The 19,270-nt window shown below is 38.9% G+C and overlaps 1 protein-coding gene across 2 annotated transcripts in view; it reads right to left on the bottom strand.

Moving 5' to 3' along the window:
- Positions 1-13,698: 13,698 nt before the first annotated feature.
- Positions 13,699-19,270, bottom strand: part of LOC130913378 (rabphilin-3A-like) — a 45,372-nt gene continuing 39,800 nt past the window's right edge. Inside the window, exons 16-18 of one of the 2 annotated variants that reach the window (XM_057831960.1) lie at positions 16,779-16,860; positions 16,565-16,661; positions 13,699-16,461 (exon numbers count right to left, since the gene is read on the bottom strand). In XM_057831960.1, the coding sequence (XP_057687943.1) occupies positions 16,331-16,461; positions 16,565-16,661; positions 16,779-16,860 (310 nt within the window). In that variant the 3' untranslated portion in view covers positions 13,699-16,330. The remainder of the gene's footprint in view (positions 16,462-16,564; positions 16,662-16,778; positions 16,861-19,270) is intronic. The other variant, XM_057831958.1, reaches the window with a different exon arrangement.

Genomic DNA, 19,270 nt, shown 5'->3' with positions numbered 1-19,270 from the left:
TGCGTTAATTGCTTCAAATATTTTAACGTGATTAATTTAAAAAAATGAATTACCGCGCGTTAACGCGATAATTTTGACAGCCCTAAAAATAATATTACTCAAGTAAAAGTAGTCATCCAAAAAATGTACTCAAGTACAAGTAAAAAAAGTATTTTTTAGAAGAATACTCAAGTAATGAGTAACATTGTGAGTAACTGCTTACGCTGTTTGATTTTTCTTTAACAATGGTATTTTTTTCCCAGCACAGTTATCTATTTGAACTGTTATTATGATACTGTACTTTAACCTGTTACATAAACATTTTAAGAAATACAAAAAAACCATTGAATTCTGGCAAGAGAAAAATAAATCTACAGAAATGAAGCATTATTCGTCCATGACCATGAGTGCCTTTTAGTGAAGAAAACATATTTCCTATTATAAAACTAAAAGGATCATATCTCCGGCTTTCTGTGGTCACTCGGTGCCAAATAAGAGAGATTAAAATCCGCGCTTTCGAGTCATGTTGACGGCGACGCTCTCTGTAAAATACTTTTACGGTGCTTTAAAGACGCCATGTGATTGAGCGGGCCGGCGTGATCATAGAACAGCAAGCTTGAGTCTGATTGGTATAATGGAGTGATGTGATTATTGCTGCGACGTCTCATTGGCGAAACTGATATAGCCACTGTTAGCGTCTCCGGCAAGAAAAAAAGTAAAAATATAATATGTAGATCAAAGAGGGAAAATGTAATGCCTAGTGTAGCCCAAAAGTAGTGGAGTAAGAGTAGCTTTTCTTCTTCATAAATCTGCTCAAGTAAAAGTAAAACGTATGGCTTTGCAAAACTACCCTTAGAAGTATATTTTTCTCAAAAAGTTACTCAAGTAAATGTAACGGAGTAAATGTAACGCATTACTACCAACCTCTGAATATAAAATTTGAATACCTGTAACTAACTAACACTAGTTAATTGGAAACCAAAATTGTCATGTGAGTATATCAAGTTTCAAACCTCATAGAAACATGCACGCAGTCATGACAAAATGTATTTATGATGGCATTTTGAGTTGAAGAGTCGCAACATGGGGAGGCTCAAAATATCTCTCAAATTATCTAAATGAAAATCTTGTTAAACAAGAAGCCTTTTCTGCACAGATTAAACAAACAGACTCACTTATATGGATAAGAACATTTGAATAAGCCAGCTTCATTTTGGAACTAGGTGTTGTGGACTAATGAAAAAGATTGATTTTTTTTTTTTATGCTAACAACAAAGGGTTTTATACATAGTGATGAAAGAACACTGTATTCCAAGAAAAACACTTGCTAATCACACTAAAATGTGAGGGGATGTGTGGCCAGGGCTGTTACTGCGAATCTTATTTTTCAAAAAAAGAGATCTGCTCGGATTCCATTCAATATCAATAGATTCTCGAGACTTAAGTGACCCATACACTGGGGCCGGATGTATGGGGGGGCCGGAGTGGGCACGGCCCACCCAGACGTGAGTCGTGCCCACCCAATCAAAATGTCGAGAATATCTATTGTAGCGTCACACTGGATATAGAAAACGCACGGAGAGTTGGTCTCACCTACTTTTTTATTGCAGGATTAACGGTTACTGTTGGCCGCCGAACAAGCAATCACCAAAACAAGCTGTTTTTCCAACCTCGTTTGTTATTCACGCGCTTCCTCTCTCTCCTCCAGACACATTCTCGCAGTCGGACATCCGGGCATTAATGACGTCACCAGCAACAACAAAGCGTCGCCATATTGAAATGGGGGCAAAACACGAGTCACAAGCAGTTGCTCTGTCGTGCATTGTAGTACAAACGCGTTGAACTTTTGTCTTATTTGCAGTCTTTTTTTTTCCGTGGGAATGACTAAAAGTTGCCGTGTTGCAGGTTGTAACACAATTGAAGTTCTTCGTTCTTTCCGTGGACCAGTGGGAACCTAAATCCAGGCACATTTACGTTTGCAGCTGACATTTTATAACTGCTGAGTAAACTTTAATCCAATTTTTTTTTTTTTTTTTTTTTTTTTTTTGCTGCTGCTTTTTTTTTCTAATTAGCTGCTAGGATTCAACAGACTAGGCAGTGGTTATTATTACCGTAATCGACAACTCGTAAAGCGTTATTTTTTATTTTTTATTTTTTTTTATTGGCCTGGTGGGAATTGGTTATTTTGCCGTAATGTGTTCACGGCTAAATAACGCTTGGAGGCGAATTACCGGTTGCGTCAGAGATAATCACTCCGTATATACTACCAGTTTTCTTGGTTCCACACAGTACATATTCCATGTAATAGAGAAAGGTCAACTTATTGGGTGACTTTATGAGGTAGTTGTGGATGTTTCCGAACTCCACTGCAGGCAATTCCTTGTGATTGTTTATCCAGCTATCAGCTGCGACTTTGTATGGGCAGATTTGCAGGCCAATACACACTAATTTTAAGTTGTATCGCCTCCTCGCGTCTGTCGGCAGTGACTCGTGATAATAATAAGTCATGTTTAAGACGTTTTTATGAAAAAAAAGACGCAAAACATATCTGAAATGTATGAATTTCTGACAACGTTTGTCTACGGATGTTTATCTGTGCGTGCCCCCATCTCAAAATGGCGACACGTTGCTATGCGAGATGACGTCATCGTGACATCACGCCATCTGCGAGAATAAGTTGATAGGTGAATGGAAAAAATAAATAAATAAACCCCCCAAAAAATTAATGCAGCCTCAACGGGGCATAAGCCAGTGTCCTACTTGCGCCGGTCCCAAGCCTGGAGAAATGCAGAGGGTAAAAAAAAGCCTGCATTGGGGGTGCCCCCTCAAGATTTCTTAGTGCCTACTCTGGTGGGTAAACCTAGATCCAGGCCTGCCATACACACGCAAACATTTTCATCTATAGTACTGATCTCAATATCACTCAATATCATTGACAGACGTTTGTCCTAAACGCTCATTATATATCGTGTAATATTCAGTTTGTGCCCTGCCATCGCGATGAACTGACCAACAGCGTGGGCTTTTGAAGTGAAAAAACAAAAAATAAACTAAAGGGGGCAAAAAAAAAGAACAAATATTTTTAGAAGAATTGCTCAATACTGAGCCAAATCACTATACAGTAAAAATGTTTTATAAATGGATGGAAATTATTTTGATGAAAATGTTGGCATTTGTTACACTATTTATAAGTACATACGATACAGTTATGCATATTGCCATATATCCTGGTGAGCAACTTATGATGACCTTTTAATTTTTGGTAAAAATGAATAAAGAAAGGACTTTCAGTGCACTTTTTAGTCCTCAAAATAAGGTGCATGTGCATATATGGTGGTTTATACTTAAAGGGCATTTGAAATGCTACAAACATTGGCACATTTTATAGTGTTTACTTAAAAAAATACTATACTGTATATCTCCAGAACCCCCCACTCACCAAAAAAATAATCTAAATTCTAAACTAAATTTGGGCTCTCTGTTATCTATCTCCATACCTGTCAAGTTGTACGGTTTTGCCGTAATTTGTACAAGTGAGCACTGATTTTTAAATGTGTTAAATGTTTTTCGTGCGTTAGTTTTTTTTTTCTCCGTTCGGATTTTGTCACCGTTTCGGCAAGGAGGCAATGTGCGTTACTATGCGTTCCTACGTTGGTTGAATGACGCGAGAAAAGTCAGAGACACGGAGAGAGAAGAGTGTTTGTTGTGACGCTGTAGCAAACGCAATGCCTGGCAGCGCCGATATTTCCTGACTGTAGCCGACAGTCTACAATCTACGCCTAGATATCCCATGCATATAGAACTACATGCGAAATGACAGACTCGGCGGCACTAGTAAACAGCCGCCATTTTAAAGCAGTAGACTTTTCAGAAAGGCTTTGTTGTAGTGAACCTTCCTAGCGAACCTAAGTAATTTTTTAAATCTAAAATACTCCTAAATCGGCAAAATCTTGACTTGAAAAAATGGGAGCAATTTTAACAACTTTAACGTTTGATTCACAACATTAAATGACTTCCAAACAGAGCAAAGGTTACTATGTTTTTTTGGGGGGTGAAAAAACATGAAAGGTAACACCAGTTACTTTGCCAAGTAACTAATTACCGTAATTTTCAGACTATTAGCCCCTACTTTTTTCCTTCATTTTGAATCCTGTGATTTATAGTCCAGTGCGGCTTATTTGTTGATTTATTAGGATTGATAGGTAACACTTTATTTGACAGAAGTGTCATAAGACGGTCATAATTATGACATGACACTATCAGGGGCATTACTGAACGCTTATAACGGATGTCATTAAGTGTCATCCAGCAAATTATGCCATTAACTCCATTTATGTACAGCGCGGATCTTTTACATCCATTCAGAAGTGAGATAATTTGCCAGATAACACTAAATGTCATCTATTATAAGCATTCATTAATGCTCATGCCAGTGTCATGTCATACTTTTGATTGTCTAATGACAGGCTTATGGTGCTACTGTCAAATAAAGTGTTACCAAATACCATAACACGTAATTAATGAAACAACAGGAGCAGTAACTGAAGAAATGATTAGCACAGAAAATGAATTTTGATTGTTATTTACATCTGTAGCGCTGCAATGCATGCTTGGAGGCATGTTGGACAACAACAGTGTTGACAGCCTGTGGCAACAGAGGTTGACTGTCTCCCCCAAGGGAGCAGTGATGACCAAATGAACCTGCTTGAGGCAATGAACACCAAATGAACAACCATGAAGCTTTGAACCAATTACATGCAAAGCTTCATGGTGGCTCATTGGGAGTTGTATGATGCCGCTGCCACATAAAGTGTTACCGGCTAATCTTTTGGTATAAATATCCCATAATACGGTGAGGACAGCTGAGGCTTATAGTCCTTTGCGGCTTATCTGTGAACAAATGTCATTTTCATGTCGAATTTGGTGGGTAGCGGCTTATAATCAGGTGTGCCTTATAGTGTGAAAGTTACAGTACTCTTACATTCAGGTAACTGAGTTACTAACTCAATTACTTTTTGGGAGAAGTAATTTGTAACTGTAATTAATTACTTTTTAAAAGTAAGATTAACAACACTGATCTTAAAGATGAAGTCTGCAGAATGAAAAGTGACAAAAGCGGAGATTTTATTCTGCCAATTTGTTGCCGAACACAGTTTGCCTGCAGCTATTGCTGATCACTTATTAGAATTAGCAAAAGAAATGTTCCCTGACTCAAAGATTGCATCGGTAAGTTAATTTTATCAATTTACCTTTTTAATTTATAATTGGACACACTAACGAACTACCTTCAAGTCAAACTGAAGTGCAAGCTGAAGTGCCATGAAGTGCAGCCACCAAGACATGATAGAAATTGCCAAAAAAGCTACATACAATTATAACAAGTCACTTTTAAATTTTAGTAATCATGATGTTCGTGCGTCACGAACAAGATTGACGCACCAACTCTTGCAATCAGCTCTCCCAGCAAACTCCAAGGACAAAGCGCTTTGCTCTAAAACAGTTAGAGACAGCCCGGACAACAAAGTTGATAGCTGGCGTCCGATCTGTGCACGAACCTAAGCCGCCCAAAACCGGCCACAGAGGGGAAGACCCAAAAGCAACGCCCAGACACACCTTCGGACACACCTTCGACACGGCCCGCTTCACCAAGGACTTTAAAGGACTGAGATAACACAGATTTTGCTGCTCGGAAACATGTAGCCTTGTTTTGGATCCAGAATTGTCCCTCTGTCGTCTGTTTTTTTTGCCTTGTTTTCTGACCATTGTCGACGAATAAATTGTCAACCTGCTTTCGGCGAGTCTTTTTCAAACTTTTGGAACATGGAGTCAGTACAAAGGGTTAATGTCAGAGAGAACGCGCGAAGTTCTGCCTTCCCGGTTGGCGCGCGCGGGGGCAGCATCGGCCGAGCGGCACTTGTTTTGGCTTTCGCTGTTTCCGTGCGTCTTGGCCGGGGAGGGCAAATTTCAACAAGCCACAATCAAGGCAAGATAGATAAATGTGTGGGATCCAAAGGCAAAGCACTGATCATCCCATAACAGACAAAATTACAGCCAAGAGGTTCCATTTGCACACCATATGAAACCAGAATAAAATGGAATAAGATATATTTAAGATTTTAGTAATACCCAATTTTAATATTTTAAATAGCCTTTAGCACGAGACACCGTCACCCGAAGGATGAAGTCCTGACTGTATTGAATTGCTAAATGCAAATTCATTTGGTTTTTGACACAAATCTCTATTCAACTTTATTAGTAATATTAAGATAATGACTCACCTGCAAGTATGTTTCTGTCTTTACCTCCAGTTTACAGGAGCACTGTCAACCTTTGAGGCTTCCATTGTAATATCTTTACATTACATTCAAAATAAAGGGTGTCCAAAATTGTATAACCATTAAGGAGTTTTTACACTCAATTTCAATCCATTTATTATAAATTTTACGACTGAGGCCTAGAGATTGATGATGGATAGATAAATACATGATTCTGAATTTCATTTCAATAGTCTGAAACACATTTGACTTTCCTTAGGGTGAAAATAATGCATGTAATGTAAACCCTGTCAAATTCATTGTTGCCGTTGCATGTTTAGTCTTTATAATTCAGTGCTTTCATGTCAACGTTCTTCCCAGCCTTGGGCACATTGCACATAAAGGCAAGCAGAAATGCTTCTTTTACTCATTGCTTGAATTTTGCACTTCAGATACATCTTTCTTCTCTCTAAGAGCTTCAAGTAGGTCAGGGGCTTTGTTGGAGAACAGCAGGAAAACAAAAATAATGCGACAACAAAACAGAAGTTTCTGTACTAATAGCAGATTTTAAGAGTGACATTGCTGCTACCAATGACTGAGTTTAATATTTAATGGTGTCTTTTATTTTTTTTTGTCTTTTGAATTTGTGTCCCCGTGTCTTATAACTTATTTCCCTATTTGATGTAATTTTATGTTTGTGTTCCCATGTCTTTTAAGTCATCTTCCTTTTTTATATGAACTTCCATCACAAAAATATAAACTACTGAGTAGTTTGTAGTTTTCATTCTGTATACAGTATAATCAGGCAGACATATACATATGTATATTTGAGCCAACATGATCAGATAAGCCATGGGAGTTCATCTTATGCTTCCATACAGGTATGGTGTTCTTTTGAACATGAACGGGAGAATAGCGTCAAACAATGGCGTAGGTTTGCCTAGGGACGGTAGGGACAAAACACTACTAACATTTCAGGATGCTCAAAGTGTCCCCATCAATTTTCGAGCAACCTTATTTGCATTATATAGAGAGTTCAGTTACATAGGTAATTTAGATTGTCTTCCCGTATATTGTAAGGATAGAGAATAGACCATTATTAAGTGAATTATTTTCATTATGTTCAGACTTACATTTATCTTTTTTCACTTGCTGAATGTGCCAGTCCACCCCCCCCCCCCCCCCAAACGTACGTTTCATGGACTGATGACTTGACCACCCTCCCGCCCGCCACACAGACACAAACGCACAGCCCTTACAGATTCATGTTGACAACATCTGCCTCTTCCGCCCCTTTGAGGAGGTATATTAGAAGTTTTTTTTTTTTTAGCCAACAGCAGTCCCTGTAAGTAATCTAACAAGACACCAATGATGTGGAGGTGGGGGAAACACTACTAATTTTGCTACTGAAAGTCTGACCTGCATCAGAGTTAGCATTACATTAAACCGTGTGAACTTGCTAACCTGCAAAACTACTGCGGTCAGGCCAGCCTCATTCAACGTGGTGGCTTCAGAGTGCAAGTACCTTTATTTAAAAAAAAAAAAAAAAAAAATGTGGAGCTATCCAAGAATGAGTCCACTTCAGACGGACACTGACATGGGGGAGGGGGGGGGGGGACTGAATTGAAATCACACATCAGAATTTCATGAGATCACTTTGGTTCAATTGTCGGGCTAGACTAGTATGCCTCAGATGTAGATTGGTCCTTGGATATTTAGGATTTTTTTTTCCATTAATGTTTTTCTCAAATCACTTTTATACTATAGTTTGAGTCTAGGGGAGCTCCAGTGACCCCAGAAATGGACCCATTCTTGCATAGCTCCCAGTTTGTTTGACTTTGGCTGACGTCCTTTACGTAGAACAATATATTTAAGCAAATTTTAGCAAGCCATTCTGTGTGTCACATTTACTTACTTACTTACTATAATTTTTTTAAATTAATAATTTCAATAATCTCGCAACTAGCCTTTGTGGCGTTCTGTTTCGACTCTCGGGCTCTTGCAAAATACTGCTGCTGTGAAATTAAACTAGCTTCAAGTTGTTTCAATTTCTCGCTGCGTATCTTCCCTGTAATCGTGTCGTACATGTCAGCGTGTCTTGTTTGGTAATATCGCCTCACATTGAACTCTCTAAAAAGAGCGACTGTCTCTTTGGAATGAGGCAGACACAATTTTAGTGAAAAAATTGTCCAATTTCCACCTATCCTTGAAGCGTTGGCCGTCGCAGTCAACTTTCTTTTTTTTTGTTGATTGTCGCCATTTTAGATAATTGGAAGTCAACGGTCATACGGGGTAATGTTGCTTAGAGTAGTGCTGCCTTTTAGTGGGTAAATGAGGAACAGCATTTAGTGTGTAAGCTACTTTATTTTCTGGTAGCAGTACTGCTGACCAATTTATTGAGTCTGTGTGCAGGCCAGATGTTATTGATCTTATGACAGAGGCTGGGGGCCGGATGAAATTTGACCACGGGCCGCATTTAGGCCCCGGGCCGCACTTTGGACATGTCTGATTTAGCATATCAATTAATTAGGTTCATATTTGTGAGAAATGTATCCCTGACCTCTGTACGATAATCTGTTTGGTCTTATTAATGTCTCGTCTCCAGCAAAAAGTGTACATGCAGGTTATGCTGTTATATCGTCCCTACCAATGTTGAGACCAAACCTACGCCCTTGGTGTCAAAGCACTTAGAGTACCCTGAAGGTAGAAAAGCGCTTCACAAGTGTTAGCCCATGCATTTAACAGATTCATATCCCTAGTTAAAAGTGAGCATACACTTTTGCAACCACATTATCTTTTAGTTTCCCTAGCATTTTTTTTTTCAATTAAAGTTGGATTAAATAAGGTTTGAAAGGCTTTATCATCACATTCTTTAGATCAGAAAAACCTGGAATTTGAACTATGGGTGGAGACTTTTTATATTCACTTTTGGAAAACATGCAATCTGTTTAACTCTATTTGACTTTATTCAATTTTTTAATGCATATTTTTGTATGTACATGCTCTGTGATTGTTTTGGTCACAAGTTCAGGGGATATAGCCCAAAGTCGACTCTTTTGGGTCTAGTAAGCAACAACCGTAAAGAAAAAAAATAGTGCGATAAAAATTAGGGCTGTCAAACGTATCGCGTTAACGGGCTGTAATTATTTTTTAAAAAATTAATCACGTTAAAACATTTAACGCAATTAAAGCATGCGTGGAACGACCCGCTCACGCATTGCCGCAAATAGACTACAAAGGCGCTGTTTTGCATACATACAGATCTAAAAGGCAGTGTCAAATGAGTGGAGTAGATACAAGCATTCATTGAAGCCGTGCTTTTAATTGGTAAAAGCTTTGACATCTCCCCCACACCCACTATAAATATTGTGGGAAGCAAAGTTGGGAAGAATGACTTGAGTTTATCTTTTTCTTAACAACATGAATTGCACCCAGCGCAGAGGAGATATAGCATTTGCAGCCACCACACACAGTCATGGTTGCACCACTTCCCATCATGCATTTGGGCAGAACAGTTAAAGGGCAACTGAAGGCCTTTCCGGATTTTGGTGTAATTTTACGAATATAAACTTTGGACGAGTTCGTCAAAACAACCATGACATTATCAACACGTAATTGCAAGGATAATTTGCGTTTTTTTAGTTTTTTTGCACTCCGTTAATGGTCGCTTCGCAAACCCGGAAGTGTGACGTAGGCAACAGAAGACTACCCACAGCTAGCATAGCAGCAACAACGATGTCAGTGATATTTCCACCAAAGGTAACCATTCAGGATCGCTCTTTCGTGACGCTACTGATGGCAAAGGCTCCCAGGAAAGATGAACTACAATTAATCCCTACATGTTTGAATCTGAGGCGTCAGATGACGGCGATTTACTTGACACAGCAGATGGCGTCATGACGCCAATTGACAGCTCGACACTTCACGAACAGGATAGTGAGTGCTAAGCCTAAATCCAGCATCATGTTTTTTTTTTTTTTTTTTTTTTTTATTAGAGAGAATGCGATTACATGGTAGTATATTTTTCCACACTCTCCACATAGCTAAAACTGGATATTGGGTAATGTGACAGCTCCTACTGATCTAAATATGGTAAAGCTAGCCCAAATGTGGCTAAATGAATGATATGTTATTGATTTTTCAAAATAAATGACAAAACGATTTTATTTTCCAGGTGTTGCTGTAAACCGTCAAGTAATTACCCTTCCAAGAGTATACCTGTGTCATCAGGAGATCCCAGACGTGAGAGCCAAACTTGAGGAGGCTGAAGCACTGACAGGGGCATGAATTACATTTAAAAAATAAAACCATAAATTGTAAACAACATTGACACATTTTGTTGACTGTTCAATGTATTCTATTGGTATATATTTTAATTATATTACATTCTGAAAAAAATTCAATAGGCCACAATAATAAATGATACCAGATTTATGTTGAATCAGCATCAGCTTTCGCTGTCAGATTGTGACAACATATAAGCTAAGTTACACCAAACACACAATGGCACACATCAAAGAACATAAATTTAGTAAGCAACACAAAGTTAGGATAGCAACGGACTAGCGCCACATTGAAAAATGATCGTGGCAGTGGGAAATATGTATTTACTCTTTTCTGTAGTGTTCTCTATACAAAGATAATGCATTATCAGTGTTCTCTATACAAAGATAATGCATTATCATTAAAATGTGAAGGTATTTTTTCTTTTAAAAATGTGTACTGTATATATGACGAGTTTATGATTTCATCTCATCAAAATTTGCGACATTTATTTCTCCTAAGTCATCATCATCTGATGTCGCAGACAGAAGAAATTCAGCATCTGGCAGGCCTCATAGGATCTCTTCAGTCGTCATCGCTGGACACCGCATCGCTTGGGTCATCATATGACTCGACCCACTCTCTCTTGATTTTGGGAAACTGGGTGGCGACTGACTTGCAACGCTTAATTTTTAATGTTTGGCTTCCTGGAGAAAACAAACAAAAAAAAAATCACAGCAGCATGAAAATATTGGATGAATCCTAATTTTAATTTAATAATAATTTCCTGGTGATCAAATCGTAATGCCCCAGTCAAAGCAGCATCTATTTGATGCTATTGTTCCCTCTTCAAACAGGAAGACCTTGATGTTGAAGTATAATAGTTATTGTTTTATTGAGATGTATTTGATACATTGGGCATGGCAGAAGATTGTTTAATATATAGGCTTTATATTTACCCTGTGGCAGGCCAAAAAACAACGAGCCAAGGACCTATTTGGTGCTGGGAACATTTGAATTTACATAATACCTATTGATATAGTCATAAAATCACATGAGTAGACCTGTCAGCAAACCTATCTACTTATGGCAGGGCAACAGCAACAAAAAAAATGTCGCACTTCAACAAACAGGCAGTAGGAGTCCCCCTCGTTTATCAACAGAAATGCACGACATTTTTGAAACATAAAAGCCATTAAGGATCTCTACTTACGTATTTGTAAAACCAAGGTTGCCAAGGTTTTCAAAGCTGTTGTGGCTGAAATGATGAAAACAATGAGCCGATTGGGGACCTGTATGCATGCTCACAAAAACGGTCCAAACCTTTGCAGGAGAAGTTTTTTTGGACCACTCCTAGAGTCTCGAGTCTTCCTGTGAGCAATGCATCGCTACTCATCGAGATGGCATGACGAATCCCGCGAGTAAAACCCAGAAAAGATTTGCAATATATGGCGAGGATAGCGTGGTTCTATATTTCCGTGTTCAGAGTGGTGGCGACACTGACGAAGCTTCCTGGAAGTTATGTCATGAGGTAGCGGCCGGCAGGACGGCGCGTCCCTCGTTGCTATGGTGTTGCTATGGCCATAACTCAAAAACTACGCGGCCAATTATTATTTTTTCTTTTTAATGTGACTTTTTGAGACCGCGAATGATGCATTTAATACAATTCAACTGAGTAAAACACTCAAGAGCGAAGTCCAAAAAGCTCTTCAGCTGCCCTTTAAGTCGCTACAGTATCATTTAATGAAAGGTCAACAAATGCACTAGATTGCAATATTTAGTCACAATATACAAACTCACATTTATCCTGTAAGAATCTTTCTATCCGTGGATCCCTTTCACAGAAAGAATGCTAATAATGTTAATGCCACCTCATGGATTTATTGTTGTAATAAACAAATACAGTACTTGTACAGTATACTGAATGTATATATTCGTCTTATCTTTCCATTCCAACAATAATTTACAGAAAAATATGGCATATTTTAGAGATGGTTTGAATGGCGTACCGCAACCAACACGTCAGTTCCGCTCATTAATATTCATGACATTAGCTACTGTTGCTAAGTAGGGACAAGCCAACGTTTGTCCCTAATAGGAAATGAATGGAAATCGTGTACGAAGGAGATGTTTAAAGCGCTAAACCCACCAACTCTCTCCGAAAATGATGTGCCTTGTGCCAAATTCACTGGCAAAGATGTGGAAGAACATAAAAATGTTCAGTTAAAGAGATGGCTTGAGTGTCGAAGGCTGTAAAAGACGAAAAAAAGCTTTTTTTAATCGACGCGACTGACAATGACATTTTCCTGTTTCAACAAGCTATCCTTTACCATCAGCCGTCTTTCTTATATATCCTCTGGTTGTCCTACGTCTCTGATCGTTCTTGGGGGTAATTTAGTTAGCTTTGTGTAGCAATCGCAAATGGTACTCAGTGACAGCCAACAAACACTTTTAATTTTTTCATTGATAACAAATCTTAATTCTATAATTTATTTACACTTCCCCCTTACTAAAGTTGTTATATATATATATACAGTGGGGAGAACAAGTATTTGATACACTGTCAATGGGTTTTCCCATTGGCAGTGTAAACAGAAACGGTAACAGGGGCAGTCAGATACCATTGTAATTCTTTTCAGGTCATTCATTGTCAGACAGAAGCAGTACGGCACAAAGTTACGCTAAAAAAATAAGTTAAAAATATAAAAATGGCTTACCTCTTTGTCCTCTGAAAGACCATGCCAACCCAACAAAATGTGTTAAAGTCCGCGCAAGTTGATTCGGTCTTCACATTTTTTCCTCCCGAGTGTTTGGTTTCCGGAAACGTATAAAGAAAACATCCTTCATGTGTCGTAATGTCTAGAGTCGTTTCTACAAGTTCCAAAAAAGCAATGCGTGATCGGCATGTTCGTTTTTGAAAGATTACTGGCCAAAAGTAGCACAAATTACGTTGTTTCTATGCGAGGGCGGGTCTATACTGTCCCACTTCGGCTTTACTTCCGCTTTACGATGTGATGTCACGGTCTAAAAATAGCATGCGTGCGGTACGCCATTGCGATGAACTTTTAAGCTGTGATTAACTCAATTAAAAATTTTAATCGTTTGACAGCCCTAATAAAAATGTATATTTTTAACAGATTTTTTTTTTTTTTTTTTAATCAAATTTGATATTTATTGTCTGCCGGATCAGAGAAAACATTTTTATTCATATACAGCATATTCATCTATCCCATGCTAGTACTCAATGAGTGTGTACTGGATTTAAAATAAATTACTTCGAGTACCCAGTCAACGCCTCAAAAATGTGTTTCGAGTTTTTACTACACAATAATAACAGTTGTTCATTCAGTTCAGTTGTAACTCAAGTCTTAACTACACATGACACGGGGCTTCGCAACCTTGAAGGATGTTGGTTTCAACACCACACATGAAATGACTTTATTTGATTTCATCGACTTGTATTAATTCTGCAAAATCTTTACATGCAACATAGTGCGTAAACATACATGTTCCAAGGCATGCACTATTTACAACAAAGATAAAGATTGGCAGAATGCTTTGAGGGTTGTTTTAAAGCAAACAATCAATCAAACATGATTTCTGTTGATCTCATGTAACGGCCATGACGGCCAAAGCAGCACAAAATAGAATACAAGATGCTACTGGCAGGTGCTTTACACACTGCCACAAGATGTTGTGCGGAGACAACAAGACAGTGATGAAAGACATGACTCTCTTAAATCTGCTACCTTTTAAGAGCCACGTGATTATATGCTTATCAAATCACCTTAGCAGTTTACTCAAATGATGCCAGTCATGCAGCATATGACCTCTTACATATGAAGTACAGTATTAGGAAAGATGTAAACATTAATAGACTTACAGTATCATTATTCTCACAAAGTATATATTATGAATAATTATATTTATATACAGATATCATATACATCTCTATAAAGATTTGTATACCGTACATATTTTGTACCACAATAAACTTCATGCATAGAATTTGTTTTTGTACTTGGAATAATTTGCAGACAGCTGTATAAGTTGAGGTCATTCCATTTTGTAAGGTGTGCTTTGCTTGATTTGCTGTCATTATTAAATACACGCCAAAGCCATGAATTGGGAGGGACAGGCAGACTAACCCTGCATTGTGCAAATGGTGTATTGGGGGTAAGAGTGGGCCACTACTGCCGCAGGCACATGAGAGTCACAAGCACAATGCATGCAGGTAAGGCTGCACACACTTATGACAAAAGCATTTCCAACTCTTCTTCCTGACTAATCTGCTAAGGAGTGAACAAACGCTCACAGTGTGCATTCAGTGTAAAACTTGACATAGAAAACCAGTATGAGTGTTAATTACCATAAACCGAAGTTTCACAGATTAAATAACCACACATACATACATCGAATATTTACCTCTGTGTGCTCTAATCAAACCACAAATTAACATCAATTGGTGAAAGATCCAAATACTCGTGTCAACTAAATTGTATTTCACATTTCTAACCTAACCTGAGCTATGTATCGGTATGTAAACATTTCTTCATGGTTACCGGTAGTATATACATTATGTTCATCGTTGTTTTACACGTCAATGGTTTGGCATGCTCGTAAAGTATATTCAAGTGTTAATCTCAGGTGTGACATCACACCAGATAGCAAAATACGCTCGACATTGTGATGTTTAGGCGTGAGTTCTCTGCTTTTAGGAGCCTCAGTAGTGACCTCCGGTGCTACGACATATTGCTTTTCTTGTTCAACACATTATTCAATGTCTTGGGTTCAATATATCACTCTACATTTGTGCAACTGTCGATATTTCGTGGATACATTAATGAAATCACTGGTTAGGTTCACATAAATACAGACGTTTCTGCTAATCTATTTCATTGAAGCTGAATGTTTTACTTAATTTTTGCTGACCTTTTTCTCATTTTGCCATGCTTTTGGGTGGTTTGTAGGCATATAGTTTAGGGTTATAGCAACAACTGTTCATGTGACATGCACTTGAATGCCAGCATTTGTTTGGTGAGGAAAGGCCACAGGTGTAGACGGAGATTTTCCTTTTTTCTTTTACCCTGGAGTTTGTTTTTGATAAATAAATACTCTATTGTTGACCATAGTCCATTATATGGGGGGTAAGGGGTAATGTGGCTGGACGACCGCTGTGCCCAAATTAAAATGATAGAAAAAAATAATTGCTTCTCACTTTGAACCGACTCTCCTTGTAAGATTGGAGAGTGTCCTTGAGAGATTTTGTCCACAAAATGAGAACATGCAATTAGTGATCTCTCATCCCACAAATATTCTAATGTTGAGCCTGAAAGATAGCACGACGACTCGTTATCTCGGTTCTTAAAAGCGTTTGCAGAGATTTAAGTTACAATTCTGTATAAGTTATACCAAACAAGATTTATCCAACCATGTTGAGAATGTATCGATCTCGCATTGTGCACTTGGGCAAAACCATTCTGAAGCAGAAAATGGCCTTTCCCAAACTGATGATACAAATTTGGACATGTAGAATGGTCTAAAAGGTCTTGTCCTATGAAAAATGTGATTATCTTCAATTGACTTAATCGTCCTAAATGATTTTTTAAAACAAGAAATATATCTTTATGCTTTTCTCTGTTGCTCAGAGGTTAATTAGGTCAGCACAGGGAGATAATACACTGACAAAGACGAGGCATGAGAGCAGTGCCTGCATCAAGTAGTGAAATAATACATAATAAAAACCAGGCAATATATAAAAGATGCACAGGGAAAGAAATATAGACCAATAAGGTTGGGGTTGTTCTAGCGCATGCTGTGTTTGTAACAGATAGTTAATCACTAGCAGTGTGATTCTCATTCAACAAGGTGTGCCAACGCTCAATCTTCTTGTCTTTGTTCTTCAAACACTCATACCAGTGTTTTAGCCTCTCTCCTTTGGCAGTGATGCCCAGCTGACAGCCCCCTGTGGAGATGGAATTAAAGTGTGAGAACTTGGAAGCAATGTGACAGCTCAATTCTATGCATTGTATTTGATTTTAATGGGACGATCCTGATCAAATATTTACCAATATAGTCATTGGACTTTCCAATATCATAATCCCACACTGAGACGTCTAAAGTCTTCTTAGCCAGTTCACTGTGTTTGATATCAAAGCTGAATTCCTGAAACGGAAGTAAAACACACACAGCTTCCCAATATTTGTCATATCCAAGACGCGGTCAGAAAAAATCTGGGAGCACAATTTTAAAGAAATACTAAATCATAATTGTCTTACAAACCTCGTTAAATTCTGGGTTTAACGTCCTTTTCTTGATCTGAGTTTTGCACTTGCCCTTCTTCCCCATGTCAGGTTTCAGAACTCTGTCAATTATAGAGAGCAGGTTTTCTGATGTCAAATTCAAGCACTTTAGAGCAGTGATCCCCAACCACCGGTCCGGGGACCGGTACCGATCCATGGCACATTTGCTAACGGGCTGCAGAGAAATACTAAATTATTTGTTAATAATTGCAATCAACGAGTCACATGATGTTTTGGAGGGAAAATGACAAGCAGTACTCAATTTGGACATTTAGGGATGTAGTTTCTAAGGGGTGTACTCAGCTTGTTACAAAGGGGTTTAGATATTAATGGCTATATTTTGAGTTATTTTGAGGGCAAAATAAATTAACTCTATTATACGTATAAGCTGCACTCATTGTGTCAAAGTGTCATTTGGTCAGTGTTGTCCCATGAAAAGATATAGTACTTAAATATCTGAAGGAAAGCGAGGGCTGTACTCACTTTTGTGATACACTGTAAGTATGACAAAGGGGCAGTAGCTCAGTTAATTCTTTCACTGCCAGGAATATGTGAAGTATTCACATAGTATGTGGTAAATGGTAAATGGTGTTATACTTGTATAGCGCTTTTCCACCTTTCAAGGCGCTCAAAGCGCTTTACACTACATTGCCATCTACCTAGTTTGTAAAAGACAAAATTTGTATATAAAACTCATTGGTTGCCATTGACGGTGATGAACATCAAATCCGTTTTGATTCGTAGCGCCTGGCAGCAGTGTTGTTTTTGTCTTAATTGACGACAATGAAAATATTTACTCAACGAACAATTTTTTCACGAGAATGAGATAAAAATTTGGCATAGTTTCCGTTATAAATTCCCAATGTGTGATATTTTCTGAGAGTATGTGTAGTTAGCACGCATTTAGCAGTGTTTGGTCGTGTCACTTATGACGTGCTGTGCCTCCCAACGACCGCCCCCCCCCCCCCCCCCCCCCTCCTCACACACACACGCTTACTCAAGCCTGTGCAGGCTCCTTTTCTGAAACATACGTGTCAAATGTTGCTTGGTAAGTTTTGCTTTCTTATCTTGGCTAGATATGCCATGTTGCTTTAGCCTTTAATGGTCCGTGCTAAGTGATCATCACACACTAAACTAACTTATAGCGTTAACATAGTGTTTGCATTAACATAGCGTTCGCGTTAGCATTAGCATTTATCGCTGCGACTCGGTGTCTTAACTCTTGGAAAACATTTTACATACAGTTTGTGGAGTCCAGGTGAGTTTAATTAATTGCAAATAACGTGCTGGTTTCCTGCAAAGTGAGTATTATCATCATGAAAACGGTGATATCCTTGTAGACTCTACAGGTATCTTCTCGTCTGTCATGTTCATTCCAAATTGTTGAAAACCTTTTATTTCTTTACTTTTGAAGTTTATAGACGAAAACATTTTGAGAATTGTGACTAAAACTAGACAAAATTTGTCTGCGTTTTCGTTGACTAAAAACTAGATGAAGACGAACACATTTTGAAATGACTAAAATATGACCAAGACTAATAAGTATCTTCATCCAAAAGATTATAAGACTAAGACGAAAATTATAGGCTGGATGTTGCCTGCTCCAACGGGGGACCCTGCACTGCCTGGGCTTGGTGGGCTGCTAGGGGGTCCCATGGCGTGCCGTGCCGGTTAGGGGGCTGCAGCCGTGACTCGTGGGCCGGGTGGGCGGACGGGGGTGGGGTTGGTGGTGTGTCCCCTCTTGCCATCCCCAAAGGCCGGTTAATGGTGCACGGGTGGCCCGGGGGACCATCCTGGATCCGGGGGGGGGGGGGGGGGGACGAATGCTCCCTTGCTGGGGGAGGACGGATGGGCTGTGATGATGTGATTCGGTGCGCTCGGGTGGGGGGTCCCAGTGCCAGGAGTAGCGATGGGGCGGCGTAGGGTCGGTTACCAACGAGCTTACACTCACAAGGGATTCACACGATTACTGGGTTCCATATCATAGAGCTGATTTGTGTACACTCTACCCCTTTCAACCACTTAGCTTATAGACTCCCCCACCCCCGTCCCCCTCTCTCCCTGGTCAACAGGCCCCCCACATGGTGTCAATCGGAAATACATCTAGCTGACTATAGCACCATCATATTAGTAGTTAGTGTAGACGTTCAATGTATTTCTTGTTGTTGTTTGTTTGTGTTTCTTTTCTTTCTTCTCTTGAGATCCCCCATAATCCCTTCCTGTTCGCTGCTTTGTCATAATAAACAAGGTATGTTGTATGATCACAATGGGAGTACGCCATACTCTCAATGTGAAACATTAAAACTTTTCAGACCAACCGGGCACTTAGACTTCCATTCTCCATGTTAAACAGTTGAACAGGACAGGTTTTAAAAAAAAAAAAAAAAAAAAAAAAAACAACTAAGTATCTTCGTCCGAAAGATTATAAGACTAAGACGAAAATTAAAATGGCTGCCAAAAACAACACTGCCT

The sequence above is a fragment of the Corythoichthys intestinalis genome, chromosome 3, assembly GCF_030265065.1.
Source record: "Corythoichthys intestinalis isolate RoL2023-P3 chromosome 3, ASM3026506v1, whole genome shotgun sequence".
NCBI classification, from domain to species: Eukaryota; Metazoa; Chordata; class Actinopteri; order Syngnathiformes; family Syngnathidae; genus Corythoichthys; species Corythoichthys intestinalis.
This window is presented reverse-complemented; position numbering and strand designations above follow the sequence as displayed.